General features: G+C 39.4%; 1 protein-coding gene across 1 annotated transcript in view; it reads left to right on the forward strand.

Annotated features, from left to right (window-relative positions):
- COL19A1 (collagen type XIX alpha 1 chain) overlaps window positions 1–19,991 on the forward strand; it is a 315,760-nt gene that overhangs the window by 21,147 nt on the left and 274,622 nt on the right. Inside the window, exons 4-8 of the mRNA XM_077812674.1 lie at window positions 6,826–6,949; window positions 7,329–7,604; window positions 12,341–12,421; window positions 14,487–14,612; window positions 15,136–15,198. Coding sequence (XP_077668800.1) covers window positions 6,826–6,949; window positions 7,329–7,604; window positions 12,341–12,421; window positions 14,487–14,612; window positions 15,136–15,198 — 670 coding nt within the window. The remainder of the gene's footprint in view (window positions 1–6,825; window positions 6,950–7,328; window positions 7,605–12,340; window positions 12,422–14,486; window positions 14,613–15,135; window positions 15,199–19,991) is intronic.

Here is a 19,991-nt window from a genome sequence, read left to right on the forward strand (position 1 = left end):
TCCCAATTCTAGTTTTCTTCCATGAACTTCTCATTCAAGTGCAGTGTCCTCACCTTCCCTGCTCCTTGTCCTAGTCTCTTTGCCCAGCCACACCCTGGTTCCTGATCAGATCTTCAGATCTGTTTCCCCTCCTCTGCACACACCCTCCTTTCTGAGTCCCCTGTTTAGACAGTCACCATTTCCACCCGTTGGCTCGCAGTCCCACTCTCTGCCTCACTGTCATTTTTCAGTCTCAGTTTTCACTCCCTGCTAGCCTCTAGTCCCAGTCTCCACCACCCAGGCTCCTTTCCAGATCTATTCGCCCAGCCATACTTTGCAACGCCCTAGGTTTGGCTCTTCTCTCTTGTCATTTGAATTACACTGTTTCCTCCTCTACACTGCATGGCTGCTAGACAGGGGATCATTGACAGCACAGGAGATACAGGCTCCCTACTCAAAGTTCAAGCTTAATAATAGGTAATGCTGCCAATCCCATCTATAATGGTTTAAGACTTTACAGTAAGGGAAAACCGAGAAGTAGAAAAGTATACAAAACTTTTTTTAAAGTTGACTCAATATTTTTAAAGTTGACTCAATATTTTTCGAACTTTAAATGAATTTTCACTTAAGTGTTCAGACTGAATTTTGGGCAAAGTTTTCAGTTAGTTCTTTTATCTGAACTGGTTGTAACCATTCCCTGTCCAAGTCATTAATTATTCTTAAATTATATAAATAGTTTCCCCTAAGTTGTTTTCATATGACATTATCTGATGCAACTTGATGCCTAATGCAACATGAAACCACACAGTTAATCGTAATGTGATTTGAGGAAGATGGATCAGGGAAAATTATTTCAGGTAACAGACAGCTGATCTTAACTTTTATTTTAATAAACTTTCAAAGTACCCACCCTAGGCACAGGCTGGTAGATGTCTCCTATTAGTTGCTATCCTTTTTTTTGTTCATACTACTCAGTTATGCTTCAGAGTAGCAGCCGTGTTTGTCTGTATTCGCAAAAAGAAAAGGAGTAATTGTGGCACCTTAGAGACTAACCAATTTATTTGAGCATAAGCTTTCGTGAGCTACAGCTCACTTCATGACATGCATCCGATGAAGTGAGCTGTAGCTCACAAAAGTTTATGCTCAAATAAATTGGTTAGTCTCTAAGGTGCCACAAGTACTCCTTTTCTAGTTATGCTTCAGGATTTTTCCTTTTTTGTGTAAACTTTTTTCTACATAGTAAATGTTATGGCTAATGTGCAAGCATTGGCAATAAGAGCAAGTGGGATTATTAGCTTTTTTAGATTATTAGATTAATTATTAGATTATTAGCTGGTCATCTGGCCTTTGTTTTTCATTAACAGTGAGTCTCAGTTTGAATCCTCTCAGCAAACACAAAAAGGGTAAGACTTCAGAATCTCAGTCAATGTTAAATACATCATCCACCACCATAGCAAAGCAGTTAAAGTTGACTCTGAGCTCTGGTCACCAAATTATTTGTAACATGACAGCTGATGGGATATGTCAGCTGGAAAAGAAATGTCTTGACGTAAACTCCAAGCATCTCTCACTTCACTCTCAGGAAATGTAACTCAGATCATCTTTCTCTTTCTGGAAGATATTCAGCAAGTCAGAGTCTCCATTGATACTTGTAAATACGGAAGTTCATCAAACTCTAACACACTCTCATGCACTGTGGAAGAATTAGAGTTCGTAAGATTTAAAAATAGCAGCTTCTTGTCTATCAGTGCTTTTTAAAGCAAAAACCAAAAGGTAAATAAAAGATTGCCTTACTAAATTTGATATGGGTAACTTACTTCTGCTTCACAAAAATAGCACTGAAGGCTGGCTATAACAATGATTACACACTAATTCATTCGCACTTCTCTTTTCAAGCACAGTAGAGATTAAAAAAACCAAGAGATTTGAGTTTGACACTTTCAGAACTTATATTTTGAAAAACCCAGAACTTGTACTTCATCATCCCATATCCCAGTGTGCTCAGGTATAAAGTTCATGCAAAAAAAAATGTGTAGAAGGCATAATATGTAATCAATAGTTGGTGGAGATACTTATTGCTCCCAGCCCCTTAAAAAGCATAGCAATGTTTATTGAACTGCTGCAAAAGACCATGACAAAAACTTCCTCCAAATAGAGTTAAAGGCAGAAATTGATTGAACAAACTTTTGTTGTCCACAGGTTCTATGATTGCATGTTCATGGTTATTGCCCTTTTTAAAAAGGGCTCCAGAGGTGATCCTGGCAATTACAGGCAGGTAGGCCTAACTTCAGTACCAGGCAAATTGGTTGAAACTATAGTTTAAAAAAAAATCAAAACAGAATGATCAGATACATAGATAAACACAAATCTTAGAAAAGAGACAACATGGCTTTTGTAAAGGGAAATTATGCCTTACCAATCTATTAGAATTCATTGAGGGTGTCAACAAGCCTGTAGACAAGGTTGATCCAGCATACTTGGACTTTCCTAAAGCCTTTGACAAGGTCCTTGTAAGGATGTCACCTTGTAAGCCCTGCTAGCAGCTGGGGGTGGTACTGCAGTTCTCTTTTCACCCCAACACTTCCTGCAGGCTGCCAGCTGATCTTGGTGCATCTTCTGTGGCTTGGTCCTCTGACAAAGTCCAAATGAACCCCTTCCAGTGTAGTAAAGAGTCCAATAAATGAACAGTCCCATTGCCCTTACTGGGATCTTTAGCCCTGGCTCTGGGCCCTTTAAATTCAAGCCTTTGTTCAGGCTCTCAAATAAGCCATATCATCTCCTTGGGGCTAGTGCTGCTAAGGATCGTAGGGAAACCCGTGCCTGCCCACTACTACGGGTTCCAACCAAGAGATCCTGTATACAGCAGCTATGCACTACTCGATTTCAATTTATTGCTGCATCTTCCCTGGGCCTCCTATCTGGCCACTTTTATCTTGACCCTTAACTCAGGGTTAAGGTTCTTAGGTCCTCTCTCTCTTTGCAAACCCAGTTTAAGCAAATACAGCCAGAAACAAACTGGTTATCTCTCACCCTCTGGTCCCAGCCAGGAACTGACCTGCTAAACCCCCGCAGTGCCTTTTATCTGAGCCTAATGGGCTCTGATTGGCTGCTTCTGTAAGATTTCTCTAGGCAGGCCGAGAGGACCAATCTTCACTGCTCCTTTCCTGGGGAGGGTGTAATGGGACTGTAGGGCCTCTTTTAGAGAGCCACAAAGGCCAGGTGCACCTCATCACAGTTGCTCACCAAAGGCTGTTAAGCAAACTAAGCAGTCATGGGATAAGAGGAAAGTCCTCTAATGGATCAGTACCTGGTTAAAGATAGGAATGAAAGGGTAGGAATAAATGGTCAGAGGTGAACAGCAAGGTCCCCCAAACATCTGTACTGGGAGCTTTTAACATACTGATAAATTATCGGGGAAAGGGGTGCTGGTTAACATACTGATAAATTGTCAGGGAAAGGGGTGAACAGTGAGATGGCAAAATTTACAGATGATGCCCTACAAAATTACTTGCGATAGTTAAGTCCAAAGCTGACTGGGAAGAGTTACAAAGGGATATGACTAAACTGGATGACTGGGAAACACAATGGCAGATGAAATTCACTGTTGAGAAGTGTAAAGTAATGCACACTTGAAAAAATAATCCTAACTATACATACAAAATGACAAAACCTAAATTTAGCTGTTTCTGCTCAAGAAAGAGATCCTGGAGTCATTGTGGACAGTTCTCTGAAAACAGTTGCTCAATGTGCATCAGCAATCCCAAGAGGTAACAGAATATTAGGAGCTATTAGGAAAGGGGTAGATAATAAAACAGAAAAATCATATTGCCTCTATATAAAAGCATGGTGTCAAGGTTCCCTCCCCACTCTGAACTCCAGGGTACAGATTTCGGGACCTGCATGAAAACCCTCTAAGCTTATTTTTACCAGCTTAGGTTAAGACTTCCCCAAGGTACAAACTATTTAACCTTTTGTCCTTGGACTTTATTGCTGCCACCACCAAGCATCTAACAGATATATAACAGGGAAAGAGCCCACTTGGAAACGTCTTTCCCCCCAAACCCTACACCCCTTTCCTGGGGAAGGCTTGATAAAAATCCTCACCAATTTGCATAGGTGAATACAGACCCAAACCCTTGGATCTTAAGAACAGTGAAAAAACAATCAGATTCTTAAAAGAAGAATTTTAATTGAAGAAAAAAAGTAAAATAATCACCTCTGTAAAATCAGGATGGTAAATACCTTACAGGGTAATCAGATTCAAAACATAGAGAATCCCTCTAGGCAAAACCTTAAGTTACAAAAAGACACAAAAACAGGAATATACATTCCATTCAGCATAGTTATTTTATCAGCCATTTAAACAAAACCGAATCTAACGCATATCTAGCTAGATTACTTACTAAGTTCTAAGACTCCATTCCATTTTAAGGGCTAAAGTCAGTAGAGTTGACCCGATCTGCAGGGGTGTAAGGCCTAGTGGCCGGAGTCTATATAATCGTCCTGGTTCACAAGTCAGTGAGGCCTAGTGGCCAGTGTCAATAGAGATACCCCAGATTCTCAGGGCAGTGAGGCCTAGCGGCCAGAGTCAGTAGAGTTGCCCTTCAGGGCAGGGCTCTATGGCCTACTGGCCAGGTGGGGCATGTGGGCTGCCATGGGTGAGTGGGGCCATGCTGGTGGGTGAGTGGCGGCCAGGGTAGGGGGACCCAGGTCCTCCTTGCTCCACTGGGTCTCAGCCCAGGACCCTATCAGTGGTGAGTGTGTCTGCCAATGAGTCAGGGATCTCTGTCCACAATGCGCTGACTATCATCAGGACAATGGGCTACTTCCTACTGTGATACTTGTGGTGGCAATCTGTGCATCTTCAGGGTCTCCGGGTTCCTCGGCCGGTGCCGCTCCCTGTAGCTCAGACCTCTCTGGGGCATCCATAGGTAGCTGGATGTCTGCTTGGGTCTTGGTGCCTCTGGCTTCCACGGTCTGGGGCTCCAGTTGCACCCGGGCGGGAGTCAGCAAGGAACGTCCTTCCTCTCCGGCAGTCAGCCCAGGCTGAGCTGGGCTGCTCCCTCTTATACTGGTGCTCCACCTGGATCATGCCCAGTAGGGATGTGGGGGCATGGCTTCCTCCACCCACAGTGAGGACTTAACCTTTCCCCGTCCAGTGTGGGGCGAGTTCACCCTGTCACAGGGTTATGGGTGTCTGTCACAGATCCTACTTGTCTTACATTTCACTGTAAAACAGGACTGGTCCTACCTCTTAAAAATAATTTACTGCTCATCGAAGGAGGCTCTTATGTATTGTTTAGATTTGCAAGTACATGAAAAATCTTGCTCTCGTGAACTGGGGCACCAGTTCACTTCTTTCTAAATGGGAACATGCAAATAATTGATATGTAGATTCAGACTACCAACCTTTTTAGAAACTATGCCCCTTTCTCTTGATCTGAGCCTTCCCTAACTCACCTTTGGGAAAACGAGAGTATTCCAGCATAACCACCTTCATGACTGAAGGATACAAGAAGCCCTCAAAGCAATAAATTATTGTACTTTTAAAATCTCACTTCAGAATCAAGACCTGAAAAAGCCCTATTTTTAAAAAAAATTGTTCATATATTTCACATAAAAAGACAAAAAGATAGCTGTGCAAAGACTATCAGTAGCCAGGCAGATTATTAAAATCAGTCCATAAAAACTACAAAAACAAGAGCAAAACAATGTCAGTCCCCCTCTTGCCCCACCACCAACAAAACAACCAGTCATTGATAACATAAAAAAACTCATCACATCTCAAAACCCACAGAAATGTTTAATCTGAAACAGACTGCAGAACATCACAAGTGGATCACACTATATGCTTTCACATCTTATCTTGATCTTCCACCTGCTCCTATTGCTTTTCTCAAAACAAATATTTCTTTAGACTCTTCTATAATCATCCTTAAGACTCCTCACTGATCATTCACTGAATCTTTAATTTCTCTATGGAGCTATTTGTTTATTTAAATCACTCACTTTTAAGATGAACCTGGCAGGATTTCATTGAGCATTTACATGTGTAATTGCTGCACTGCAAACTTTGAAATATTTAGGTATTCTTGTTTTTGTCCCAGAATAAGTGACTATATGAATTGATGGCAAAACTTCTGTGTACTTTTTCTCAAGTGGTAAGAGATGATGTGTTTTATGCATATATTAGTTTATTTTCCTACCCGATCTGCAGATAAATAAATTATAATGCAATATTCATTAATGTTGGAGGTTATCTCTTGTTTCTATTACATTAGGAGGTCATATTGACAGATGTGGGATTACAAAAGGCTGTAAATGAGTGTGTAATTGTATTAACATCTACAGTGATATAAAATTAAACCATTTATATTGCATGGTCATGGGGAGGGTGAAAGGGGACATTTGTCTGCTTTATCAGATTATCAGGTTTCAGGCATTCTGATGAGGGGAGTGTCTATAAATCCAGGTGGACACCGTGTATTTTTTTCATTAGACAAGTATTGTTCCCTGAGTAATGAAATATAGAATAGCATACTACAAAATGCCAGTGCAGTTTTGTTATATATGTATCTGTTGTTTACATCTGTCTCACCTGTTCAAAACATTTCTTCAGTGCTGGAAAAGCAGTTGTGTTTGCAGCATAGTAACTTTCAGTTTCAAAATTCAAAGACTTAATTATTGCAACCTTTGGCCTCAGTAGGGTTTCATGAGTGTAAATGAATTCATGATTTGATACTGTCTGTTGAACACATGTCTGCTGTATCCTTAGTTCCCTTCTCCCACCTTCCTTTCATGTATCAGAATAAAAAGAACCAGTTTTCTTTCCCCCTGCACCCATAGGCAAGTATTTCCAAATGGGCTTCCTGAAGAATACTCTTTAATAGCCACATTCCGTGTAAGACGAAACACCAGAAAGGAGCGGTGGCATATATGGCAAATTTTAAATCAGTATGACACCCCGCAGGTAAGAATATATTTTATTTTTCACTTAGTTTTCAATTTTTTTGTTAGAGGAGGATAGGATAGGTTAGTGGGTCTTTTGCCTCTGGATTCAGATCTAATTTACATAAGATAAATCTGCTGTTCTGAAATAGCATGGTGGTCATTATTCAAATCCCAGAAATACAGAAGTTCAGCAAAATTTCTCCAGTAATATTGGAATGGTACTAGGTGTGTTGCAATGTAGGATGGATGGACACTGAAAAAGTTACGTGAGAGAATATTTCATGATTGCTGCCTAATCTATGCTATTAGGTTGCTCACTTATTTTTCTTCCTGGTTTATGTACAGTCTGTGTTTGCTTGTAATTCCGAATTATACTTAATTATGCTTTTTTTCCCCAGGTGTCTGTCATAGTTGATGGTTCAAAAAAAGTTGTGGAATATATAGCCAAATCTGCTCAGGGAAATGTGCTACACCACACCTTTAAAAATCGTGAAATTTATCCTCTCTTTGATCGGCAGTGGCATAAGCTTGCCATTAGCATACAGTCAAGGATCGTTTCCCTCTATGTGGATTGTAACTTAATTGAGAGATGGCAGACTGATCTAAAGAACTCCATTGACTTTCAAGGAAGGACTTTCATTGCTGCTCGAGCTGCAGATGACAAGCCCGTAGATGTGAGTTGTACCAGTGAGATGATTCTTAAAGCAGAATGGGATAATATGGAAATCGTGTTTTAAACATATTTCTAACGGCATACTAAATAAATATGAAAACAAAACAAAATGCAAAAAAAGAATACTCATTGGGTGTTTTACACCAGTTCACTGTTTGATTTTTTTGATATCCTCTTCTAAACAAGGTGTCAACTCATGCAATCTCTATTCAGGCAAAACTCTCCATTGTTCTAAATGGGCAATATTGTCTGAATAAGGACTACAGAATCGGGTTCCTGTTTTCAGTATTATTTACATTTCTGTATCCATTTAGAAGTTAGTCATTTTGACTTATTACTACTATACTGTTTAGGGCTCACTTTATAGTAATAATTTTGTTTTCAGTTTTCAATTTTCATATTATCTAATTTGTCATCGAAAGGGAAAGAATGTATAACATGGTTAGCCACTCCAAGTATTTTCATGGGAACCATTAAATCTTTACCTACGCAAACATGGTAGATGTATGAGTCTGAAAATAGTATAATTCATGCAACTACAGTCAGGGGAACTTCATAAGATGATTATTATTATCTTTAAATAAAATGGTGTGGTAAGAACTCTGCTGCAGTGCCAAGGCAATTGAATCTCCCTATCCAGTGATAATGGGGCCTTTATTTATATGCTATCTGAGTCACCAAAGTAACCCTTACATAGATCAATCTATATTCTACTCCAGAGATTTTTCCTCTTATACTTTTTTGTGGAAAAACTCAGAGGAAGTAATTTGAAGTTGTGAGAAATGTTAGTTTTAATATTTAGTACACATCTGCCTACCAGGTTTTAAGCCTACTGTGTGGGGTTTAGAGTGATGACATGAAAATTTCCAATTGCATTCTACACTCAGCACATTATTATTCATGTTAACTGTTTTACTTTATTTTATATTATTAGCATAACCTAGCATTATTGCAGAGCTTGATCCTGCACAGTGCTGAATACTCTGGTCCTGATCCAGAAACACACTTAAGCACGGGCTTAACTTCAGTGGAACTACTCGTATACTTAAAGTTAAGCAAGTCCTTAAGTGTGTTACTGGATGGTAAGAACATAAGAACGGCCATACTGGTTAGACAAATGGTCCGTCTAGCACCGTATCCTGTCTTTCAGCAGTGGCTGTTGCCAGATGCATCAGAGGGAATGAACAGAACAGCGCAAATTATCGAGGGATGTATCCCCTTTCATTCAGTCCTGGCTTCTGGCAGTCAGAGGTTTAGGGACACCCAGATCATGGGCTTGCTTCCCTGACCATCTTGGCTAATCGCTCATGATGGACCTGTCCTTCATGAACGTATCCAATTCTTTTCTGAGCCCAGTTATACTTTGGGCCTTCAAAACATTCCCTCGGAATGAGTTCCATAGGTTGACTAACCGATGTGAGAAGTACTTCCTTTTGTTTGTTTAAACCTGCTGCCTATTAATTTCATTGGGTGACCTGATTCATGTATTATGTGAAGGGATAAATAACACTTCCTTATTCACTTTCTCCACACTATTCATGATTTTATAGACTTCTTTACCATATTCCCCCTTAGTCATCTCTTGTCTAAGATGAACAGTCTCAGTCTTTTTAATCTCTTCTTTTATGGAAGCTGTTCCATCTCCCTAATCATTTTTGTTGCCCTTCTATGTGCTTTTCCAATTCTAATACATCTTTTTTTTTGAGATGAGGCAATGAAAAGTGCAAGTAATATTCAAGATGTGGGTGTACCATGGATTTATATAGTGGCATTATGGTATTTTTTTATTATCTATCCCTTTCCTAATAGTTCCTAACATTCTGTTAGCTTTTTTGACTGCTGCTGCACACTGAGCAGATGTTTTCAGAGAAATATCCACAAGATTTCTTTCTTGAGTCGTAATAGCTAATTGAGACACCATCATTTTCTATGTATAGTTGGGATTCTGTTTTCCCATGTGCATTACTTTGCATTTATCAACATTGAATTTCATCTGCCACTTTATTGCCAAGTCACTCAGTTTTATGAGATCCTTTTGTGATTCTTTGCTGTCAGCTTTGAACTTAACTATCTTGAGTAATTTTGTATTTCCTGCAATGTTTGCCATCTCACTATTTATCCCTTTTTCCATATCATTTATGAATATATTGAACAGCACTGGTGCAGGACAGATCCCTTGGGGACTCCGCTATTTACCTTTGTCCACTGTGCAAAATGACGATTTATTCATAACCTTTGTTTCCTATCTTTAAACCAGTTACTGATTCATGAGAGGACTTTCCCTCCATGACTGCTTAGTTTACTTAAGAGCAGTTGGTGTGGGGCCTTGTCAAAGGCTTTCTGAAAGTCCAAGTACACTATATCAATTGGATCACTGTTGTTCACATGCTTTTTGGCATCCTCAGAGAATTTTAATAGATTGGTGAAGCATGCTTCCCCTTTACAAAAGCCATGTTGACTCTTCCCCGACATATTGTGTTCATCTACATGTCTGATATTTCTGTTCTTTACTATAATTTCAACTAGTTTCCCTGGTAGTGAAGTTAGGTTTACTGACTTGTAATTGCATGGATTGCTTTGAGAGCCTTTTTTGAGAAACTGGTGTTACATTAGCTATCTGCCAGTCATCTGGTACAGAGGCTGATTTAAGCGATAGATTACATACCACAAATAGTAACTGCAATTTATATTTTAGTTCCTTCTGAACTCTTGGGTGAATACCAGCTGGTCCTGGTGACTTATCACTACTTTATCAATTTGTTCCAAAACCTCCTCTACTGATTCCTCAGCCTGGGACAGGACCTCAGATTTGTCATCTAAAAAGAATGACTCGGGTGTGGGAAACTCCCTCACATCCTCTGCGGTGAAGACCGACAAAAAGAATTAATTTGGCTTCTCCACAACAGCCTTGTCTTCACGGAGTGCTCGTTCAGCACTTTGATCATCCAGTGGCCCCACTCGTCATTTGGCAGGGTTCCTGCTTCTGATGTACTTACACAAAAACTAAACAGGAACTTTTTTTTTTTTTTTTTTTGCTAGTTGCTCTTCAGATTCTTTTTGGCCGGCCTAATTATACTTTTACATTTGACTTGCCAGAGTTCATGTTCCTTCCTATTTTCTTCAGTAGGATTTGACTTCCAATTTTGAAGGATTTCTTTTTACCTCTAAGCACCTCTTTGGCTAACCAACAAAGTAAAAAAGGCCTTTTTTTAGTCTTCTTTGCTGCTTTTTTAAATTTGGGATATACTTTTAGTTTGAGTCTGTATTATGGTGTTTTTAGTTTCTATGCAGCTTACGAAAGTGAAATGCTTGTGACTTTTAATTTCCATTTATCTAACTTCCTCATTTTTGTGAAGTTTCCCTTTTTGAAGTTACAGTCTACTATGGTGGGTTTCTTTAATATTTTTCCTCCTACAAGAAAGTTGCTTTAATTACATTATGGTCGCCATTACTGAGCTATTCATCTATATTCCACCCTTGGACCAGATCCTGTGCTCCACTTAGGACTAAATCAAAGATTGCCTCTCCCTCTGTGGGTTCTGGGACCAGTTGCTCCAAGAAGAACTATATGGTGTCCAGAAATTTTGTCTCTGCTTCCTGTCCTGAGGTGACATGTACCCAGTCAATATAGTTGAAGTCCCCCATGATTATTGGGTTTTCTGTTTTAGTAGCCTGTCTAATCTCCCTCAACATTTCAAAAGCACCATCACCGTCCTGGTCAGGAGGTTGGTAGTATATCCCTATTGCTATACCCTTATTATTCAAGCACGGAATTTCTATCCAAACAGATTCTATGATCAAGGCCAGAGTACTTATCATCTTGCACGTTGAAGCCCATATTTATTTAAAATGTATAATGTCTCCCACCACCTCAGGACCTGCCCTTAAATCTTAAATACAGCCCAGCCATTAAAACACAATAAAAGACCAAATTTTCAGTGGACTTCGCCAGTAGGGAATTCCCCTTGCATGGGGGAAATCCACTGGCATAAAGCTGGTGGAGGCCGTGGAGATGGTTCCTGCACCACCAAGCACTCTTGATACTCCCCAGTGTATATGGTGTTTTTGGGGAGAGAGGAGGTGTGCTGGGGCCAGGGCAGGATTGAGGAGGGGTTGTTGGGAGCAGAGCCGTGTTATGTCAATTTTCCTCTGATAAAAAGTACCTTATGTGAGTGATTTAAGTTAGAGTAGGTAGGCCACTGCACTAACTATAATCAGCTAACTATAATCAGCTTCCTGGGGCTACCTCCTCTCTGACAATCCATCCTAAAGTATCCAGAATAAAAGACTTGATTCCTGCTCTTCAAATGACGTAGTGGAAAGGGCCAAGCAAAGGCCTGTCCAAAGTGGTAGATCATACTCTGGCTCTAGTGGATTGCTAGAAGGGCTCACTTCAGGGGTTTGAGATTGAGAATGCACTTCATTGAGTATTTAAAATGCAGGACTGATAGCAAGAGTGATGCAGAGGATTACAACTTCCATGAAGATAACTGGGTCCCAATATAGGATTTACACTGCAGTAGCTGAGAGAAGAATTTGGTCCATCATACTCGTGATTTTTTTATTAAAAGTTCTGAATTTGTCTGTTTCTTACATACTTAAGTCAAATGTGATATTTTCAGAATGACCGATTATAATGGCAAGTTCTGAAAATTACTGTAGTTTCCACTAGTGCCTAAATATATTCCTTTTTTACTGTTGATATAAATCCCTACTCTTTTTTACATTTTTTAACAGATTGAACTTCGCCGCATAACAATTTATTGTAACCCAAAATTTGCAGCTCAAGAGACCTGTTGTGAAATATCTGAGGGCATGGTAGGTTATTTGTAAAAATGTAAATATAAAACTGAAAATGCATTAATCATCTTTTATGACAAAACTTTCACCTTATTTTATTTAAAGAATGTAAACAAGGAGCATGGCCACGTTAAATTGGTCTTTCCTAAAAATGGGATACATTTTCCAGGAGAGCTCTTGCTAGGTGGATTGTTGAAACAGGATAGCATTGGCAAAGCAGCACTTCAGTGAAAGAGGAATATGAGGGACACTGTCCGAATGAAGAACACTGGAGGCTGCCATGCCCCTCTTTCTAGATACAGTTATCCATACTAATTAATAGTCGAGGAAGTCACAAGTAGAGTGATTAGAATGTAGATCTTTCCCACTGAGCTAAAGGAATGGGTGGTTCCAGAGAAAAGAGAGAGTTTTATACTTTATTATCAGCTTTACTTATGATTCCATTATGTGTCGACAGTGGGGCTTGTGGAAGGGGCATTACAAACCTGTATGAGATAGAATGGAGTGGAGAGAGAATGGGCCAGAACTTTTGATAACATACTTTCATTTTAAGACTATAAGGAAAATAGAAATAAAGAAAATAAACAACTGAATGTCCTGTTCCTGACAACTATATTTTTATCTTTGATGTAGTTTGCATTTTTTGGATATGCATATAGTAAAGATAAGGTGCCATATTCATTGAATTCAGTGGAGTTACTTTTCTCCTTTGTTTTGACAGATACAAGCTATGTGGGCTTGAAGTCACTGGGATTACTCATTTGCTTGAAGCTGAGCATTTGAATAAGTGCTTTGCTGAACCAGGCCCATATTTTTTAAATAGTTGTACCTGAGTTGTGCATGCAAAATGTGCACTAGGATACAACTAAACACAAATTTGAAGAGAAGAAGAAGCTGTGATCCTGCAGTCATGGCATTTCACCCAGAATATATCTCTTGTGCAGAATTTTGCTTCATAATATAAGCTTTTCTTTTAAAACAATGCATTTTAAACAGGCTATGAAACAACTAATAATTTTAGTTATGTATGGAAAAGGTCACACTAAATTTATGTTTGCAGTATTGTATCCATGATGGTCCCATGATATTAGAGAGCCAAGGTGGTGAGGTAACATATTTTATTGGACCAACTTCTGTTGGTGAGAGAGACAAGTTTTTGAGCTACACTGAGCTCTTCTTCAGGTCCTTCTTTAGCCACCTTGTCATATTGAATTTATAGCATCCTTAAAGTACAGTTCCACTACGCAGATAAAAGAAGCTTTGAATTCTAGTATATCTTATTCCACAGACAGATGACAAAGCTTCCTGTGCTGAAGATGTAAAATGAATGGCCTAAACATTGTTACGTTATTATAATCATCATAAACGTAGTTGTTTTAAATGTAACTATTGTAAGCAATTTTATATTTTCTGATTTTTATAAGCCTTTCTTAGCAACCATAATGGCTAAAAATGCATTGTTTTAAAAGAAAAGCTTATATTATGAAGCAAAATTCTGCACAAGAGATATATTCTGGGTGAAATTCCATGACTGCAGGATCACAGAGACCCTGGTTATGTCTTCATTAGAATATGCCAGTTTCTATTCACCTGACTTTCAGCATACCTAACGAGTAGCCTCAGCTCAGATGGTTTCCAGACATTTGAGCATTGGCTTCAGTTTGGGGGGTTTCAGAACGGTAAACCCAGCAATTTACATTACAAAAGTGACAACCTTCCCCCTTGCCCATGAGCTCCCCTCTTAATTTTAATCATTTCCTGGGGTGACCAGGTGGCTCAGTAGCCTTTTATTCCCCTCTTCCATTTTCAGGGAAACTAGGTTCCTCACACTGTGACAGGAGAGATCGTGGATTTCCTAACATTGTATTACACCTAGAGTGACTTCTGTTTTATTTATAAAACAGGCATATTTGCGTAGGTTTGGTTTCAGTGCAGAAGGATCACACATCTGTAGTCTTCATTTTACTGGTACTGTGTGCAGTAACCTGAGACAAAAAAGGCTTAATAGGAACAATGTTTGGATTTTTACTTGTCAGTTACCAGCAGTGGACTCAATCCAGAATAATCATTATTTCTATTTTAGTGCCCACTGGAGGACAGTTTCATTACTACTTCTTCGTCACCAGTGACTGTTCATGTCAGCAAAATACATGCTCTTCCAGTAGCACAGCAGGAGTCTAAAGACCAATGCCTCTGCTTTCCAAACAAAGTATGAGAGTCTTCTTCTACACTTATATCCTTTATCTTGCATGCTTTGCAGATTCTCAAGCTGTTATTTAATGCACCATGCTGTTTAATTGATACAGGTGTAGAAATTCTGAATTTCTTTGGAGGTGTGGAAATGGTTTATTTCTGTGGTGGTGCACCTAGCCTTATATTTAGAGGTTAAGATAAAATAAATGTAAATTAAATTAAAAGTTAATGTTTGTTAGCTTTACAAGATTAAATGTCTTGAATACACAAAACAAATGGACTGTTGTTGGATCATCTTCAGAAGCAGGATCAGAAATGAAAACTATTCTTTCACAATTATATTTTAACCTAGATTTGCGTATGTGAGAGTTCACTATTTCCTGGAATCTTATCTTTTTAGTGTCAAATGGCAGCACTGTATCATTGTCCCAGTGTTAGTGCCATATTTGTCTTGACCGATTTGTATTGTTAAAGTTTCTGTGGTAGAAAAAGGAAAAATATCACATATTTCTGTTATCTGAAAACTCATTTTTAAACAGGGTGAAGCAGGATTGCCAGGAGTAGCTGGTTTGCCAGGTCAGAAAGGAGATAAAGGAGAAAAGGTAAGATGCCAATCCCCTATGACACCTGCCAAGGCTTTACCTCTGTTTCTTCCTTCTTTCTGTAACAAGACAGCTTATACAGCTTTTTTTTTTTTTGAGAAATCCTTTTATACATCTATTAAATATATTAATATAAAGATTAAATTAATTATATTATAATAAAACAGAATGGTACCCATCCCGTGGTCCTTCCATTTTCCTTGTGCTTTTCCTTTTTCCTTACTACCACTGTTCTGGACCCTGCAGGAAGACAGACAAGAGACCCAGAATGTGGTTTCACTAGGCCAGTGCTTTAAGTAATATCTGTGTAGTCTTTTATTTTATTTAATGTTAATTATGCTATAGTGGGTTCAGCTCCGGTGGCTTCAGTCTCAAGCTCAGTAGAATTATGTTTGTTCTAGATTTAGACCTCACAGGAACACATGAAACCACAGAAAGAAAAGGAGTACTTGTGGCACCTTAGAGACTAACAAATTTATTTGAGCATAAGCTTTCGTGAGCTACAGCTCACTTCATCGGATACATGCAGTGGAAAATACAGTGGGGAGATTTATATACATAGAGAACATGAAACAATGGGTGTTACCATACACACTGTAACAAGAGTGATCACTTAAGGTGAGCTATTACCAGCAGGAGAGCCGGGGGCGGGGGACGGGGACACTTTGTGTAGTGATAATCAAGGTGGGCCATTTCCAGCAGTTAACAAGAACATCTGAGGAACAATGGAGGGTTGGCGGGGGGGGGAATAAACATGGGGAAATTGTTTTACTTTGTGTAATGACCCATCCACTCCCAGTCTCTATTCAAGCTTAAGTTAATTGTATCCAGTTTGCAAATTAATTCCAATTCAGCAGTCTCTCAGAGTCTGTTTTTGAAGTTTTTTTTATTGAAGAATTGCAACTTTTAGGTCTGTAATCGAGTGACCAAAGAGATTGAAGTGTTCTCCAACTGGTTTTTGAATGTTACAATTCTTGACGTCTGATTTGTGTCCATTTATTCTTTTACGTAGAGACTGTCCAGTTTACCAATGTACATGGCAGAGGGGCATTGCTGGCACATGATGGCATATATCACATTGGTAGATGTGCAGGTGAACGAGCCTCTGATAGTGTAGCTGATGTGATTAGGCCCTATGATGGTGTCCCCTGAATAGATATGTGGGCACAGTTGGCAACGGGCTTTGTTGCAAGAATAGGTTCCTGGGTTAGTGGTTCTGTTGTGTGGTGTGTGGTTGCTGGTGAGTATTTGCTTCAGGTTGGGGGGCTGTCTGTAAGCAAGGACTGGCCTGTCTCCCAAGATCTGTGAGAGTGATGGGTCGTCCTTCAGGATAGGTTGTAGATCCTTGATGATGCGTTGGAGAGGTTTTTAGTTGGGGGCTGAAGGTGATGGCTAGTGGTGTTCTGTTGTTTTCTTTGTTGGGCCTGTCCTGTAGTAGTGACTTCTGGGTACTCTTCTGGCTCTGTCAATCTGTTTCTTCACTTCAGCAGGTGGGTATTGTAGTTGTAACCATAGTTGAAACCGTAGGCAAGTAACACATAAAAGTATAAGAACGAGGTCCATTATATTTTAGCAGTTTTATTAAACTTGCCGGCTTTGTTGCCAACAAAGTTATAAATGTTACAGCAGGTATAATTCCTAAATATAATCATATATCAGTTATAACTACAGACATACTCATATCCTTCTAAGTGGTGTTAGAGTCTGACGGCCCTCTTATGGATTGATCATCAATTCAGGGATGGTCCCTGCTGGAGGTTTCCCATAGGAAGCTTAATTTTCCCACTCTGGGCATCCTTTTTTATAATGTGATTTTGTCTATAACCATTCTGGGCATGTACATGGAAGTGTCAACCCTCTTTTTTTGATTGGTAGCCGAAAGATTAAATTTTAAATTATAAAATGCAAATGTAAAAGCAAATCTTGTCTCCAAGGTCTAAACTAGCTAAGCTAAAATCTTGCAGGCCTCAGCATTTTATCTTGTGTTATTTATATCGAATACATAATTCCTCTTAATACTAATTAATCTTATACTTCTATAATTCTGTAAATTAACTCTACTTTTCCTCTACTTAATATACTATAAATATAGATAATGTAACATTAATTAATTATAACATTACACAATAAATGGATAATAAACTAATATTATTGGCTGTATGTGGTAACTGTCTGGCAATAACTCATCCAGTGCAGGTCATCTTTCCTTTGTAATCCATACTACCTGGATCACCATGCCATAGCCCTCAGTCCCCACATACACCTCTGAAGGGGGAGCTGTCTCAATGGCCGTGGCTCCTATCCCTACATTCCCTCTCTACATTGGATTCAGAGGTGTTTGATCTGTAACATTCTGCCTGTTGGAAGGACCCCCACTCTCTTGGCTGTTGCCACTGTGACGGGTTGGATCACAGAAACCCCTTTGAGAATGCCACCTGATGTGCCGAGACTACCTCTGAGCCTGTTTTCCCTGCCAGCTTGGGACTTCAGAACCTTGCCTTGTTTGAGCCAGACACACTTGCTTGCTGCAAACACAGATCCAAGTCTGAACCACATCCCACACAAGCTGCAGGCTTAACTGAAAACAGCTTAAGAAGTGCTCCTGTCTCCAGCACTCAGATACCCAATTCCTAATGGGGTCCAAACCTGAAATAAATCCGTTTTACCCTGTATAAAGCTTATATGGGGAAAACTCATAAATTGATCGCCCTCTATAATACTGATAGAGAGATATCCACAGCTGTTTGCCCCCCCTCCCCAGGTATTCATACATACTCTGGGTTAATTAATAAGTAAAAAATGATTTTATTAAATACAAAAAGTAGGATTTAAGTGGTTCCAAATAATGACAGACAGAACAAAGTGAATTATCAAGCAAAATAAAATAAAATACGCAAGTCTATGCCTAATACAGCAGGAAACTAAATGCAGATAAATCTCATCCTTAGAGATGTTCCAATTAGCTTCTTTGACAGACTAGCCTCCTTCTAGTCTGGGTCCAGCAATCACTCACACCCCTGTAGTTACTCTCCTTCATTCCAGTTTCTTTCAGGCATCTCCTTGGGGTGGAGAGGCTATCTCTTGAGCCAGCTGAAGACAAAATGGAGGGTTTTCCCAGGGGCATATATAGTCTCTCTTGTGGGTGGAAACCCCTCTCTCCTCCCATGTAGAATCCAGCCAGAAAATGGAGTTTTGGAGTCACATGGGCAAGTCACATGTCCATGCATGACTCAGTTTTCTACAGGACATTCCTAGGAAAGCTCAGGTGTGCATTGGCATCTATCAAGGTCAGTTGTTAACCAAGTACTCCCAATTACTTGAATAACCATTTCACACTTTGTTGACCAAATCTGCCTTAGGTGCTTTCTACTGCAAACACTTTAAATACAAGCATAGAGCCAACGCTCATAACTTCACATATAAAAATGATACATGCATACGAATAGGATGAATACATGTAGAAGAACATAACCTTTCCAAGGATATGTTACATGGCATATCTAGCATAAAACATATTCCAGTTATGTCATATTTACACTCATAAGCATATTTCTATAAAGCATTATGGGATGCACCATCACAGCCACTTCCTCAGTCTTGCACCCAAGCATGGCCTGCCAGGGCTTGATGCCCAGATTTCATCACAGAGGGTACGGTTGCTTTGCCAGCCCCATAATGTGTGGGCAGTAGCCAGAAAACTCATAACCCCATTCTAGTCTGTTGCCTACCAGCTGTCTGCAGTGGAGCATACACCGCCAGCTGCTGCTAGGCTTTCCAGGGTAGATGAAAGCCAACAATTGCAGCTTTCAGGTACAGAATTTAAGTTAGTCCTGGAGAATATTTTTAACTGCTCTCAAAACTTTTCAACCAAGTAACATAAGTATTCCGCAAGTAGCAAAAGTCAGAAGTCAATGGGTATTTGCCTGAAGTTTAATACATTTAGATATAATTTCTCAAGTAGTGGTTTTCCACTTTCTGCTGAGCTGAAAACTTTACCTTATTTCCTGTTCTGGAAACAGCTTCCACATCCTTAGCATGGTGTGCGGCTACTCAGAATCTTACTTAGGCATGTGCTGATTACATTGTATTTTGGATCAGGTGATATAAACAGCCGAATACATCATCTGTGTGTAATAATCCTTAAGAAAAATAATGTCCCTGGTAGTAGCTTGAACAATGATATATTTAGCGAACATGCATCCTGTGTTCCTCGCTTTATTGGAATATTACTAAGTTACTGTAAAATATTCTTTGTTTTTATTTACTTATCCATTTGAAGTGAATTTAGACCTCATGAAAGGTGCTAGACTGACATCCCTGGAGAATTAAGTATTTTATTATGGCAATAAGCTGCTCCAAGGTGTACATTCATAGGCTATTGGTATATGCCTTAGGTATATTGCAGCCACAAAGGCAGAGTGCCTTCAGACATCAAAGTGCCTATTGATGCACATCCTGGAATGGTTTATGGCTATTAGAGTATGATTCATTAATTTACATTTTAATTAAAAGAAAAAAAGTGTCTTTCCACTAGGAAAAATACATTGAAGCAGGATAAGAGAAATTACTAAAGAAAAGAACTCTCAGAAGACAGGAGGAGTAGTTTAAAATGGCCCTTTTCTCTCTCCACCTGCTCTCCTGGCCTTCATCCCCTTCTTCTTCCCTTCCTCTCCTATTAAATTCCTAATAAACAGAATTGACAGCCTTAAATCACCTCCCAATTTAGGCACCTCAAGCCTCCTGAAGCTAGAGAAGTAACGGGGCAATGTTTAAGGTGAAGTTTAATTTTAAGG

Source organism: Eretmochelys imbricata, chromosome 3 (genome assembly GCF_965152235.1).
Source record: "Eretmochelys imbricata isolate rEreImb1 chromosome 3, rEreImb1.hap1, whole genome shotgun sequence".
In the NCBI taxonomy this organism is placed as follows: Eukaryota; Metazoa; Chordata; order Testudines; family Cheloniidae; genus Eretmochelys; species Eretmochelys imbricata.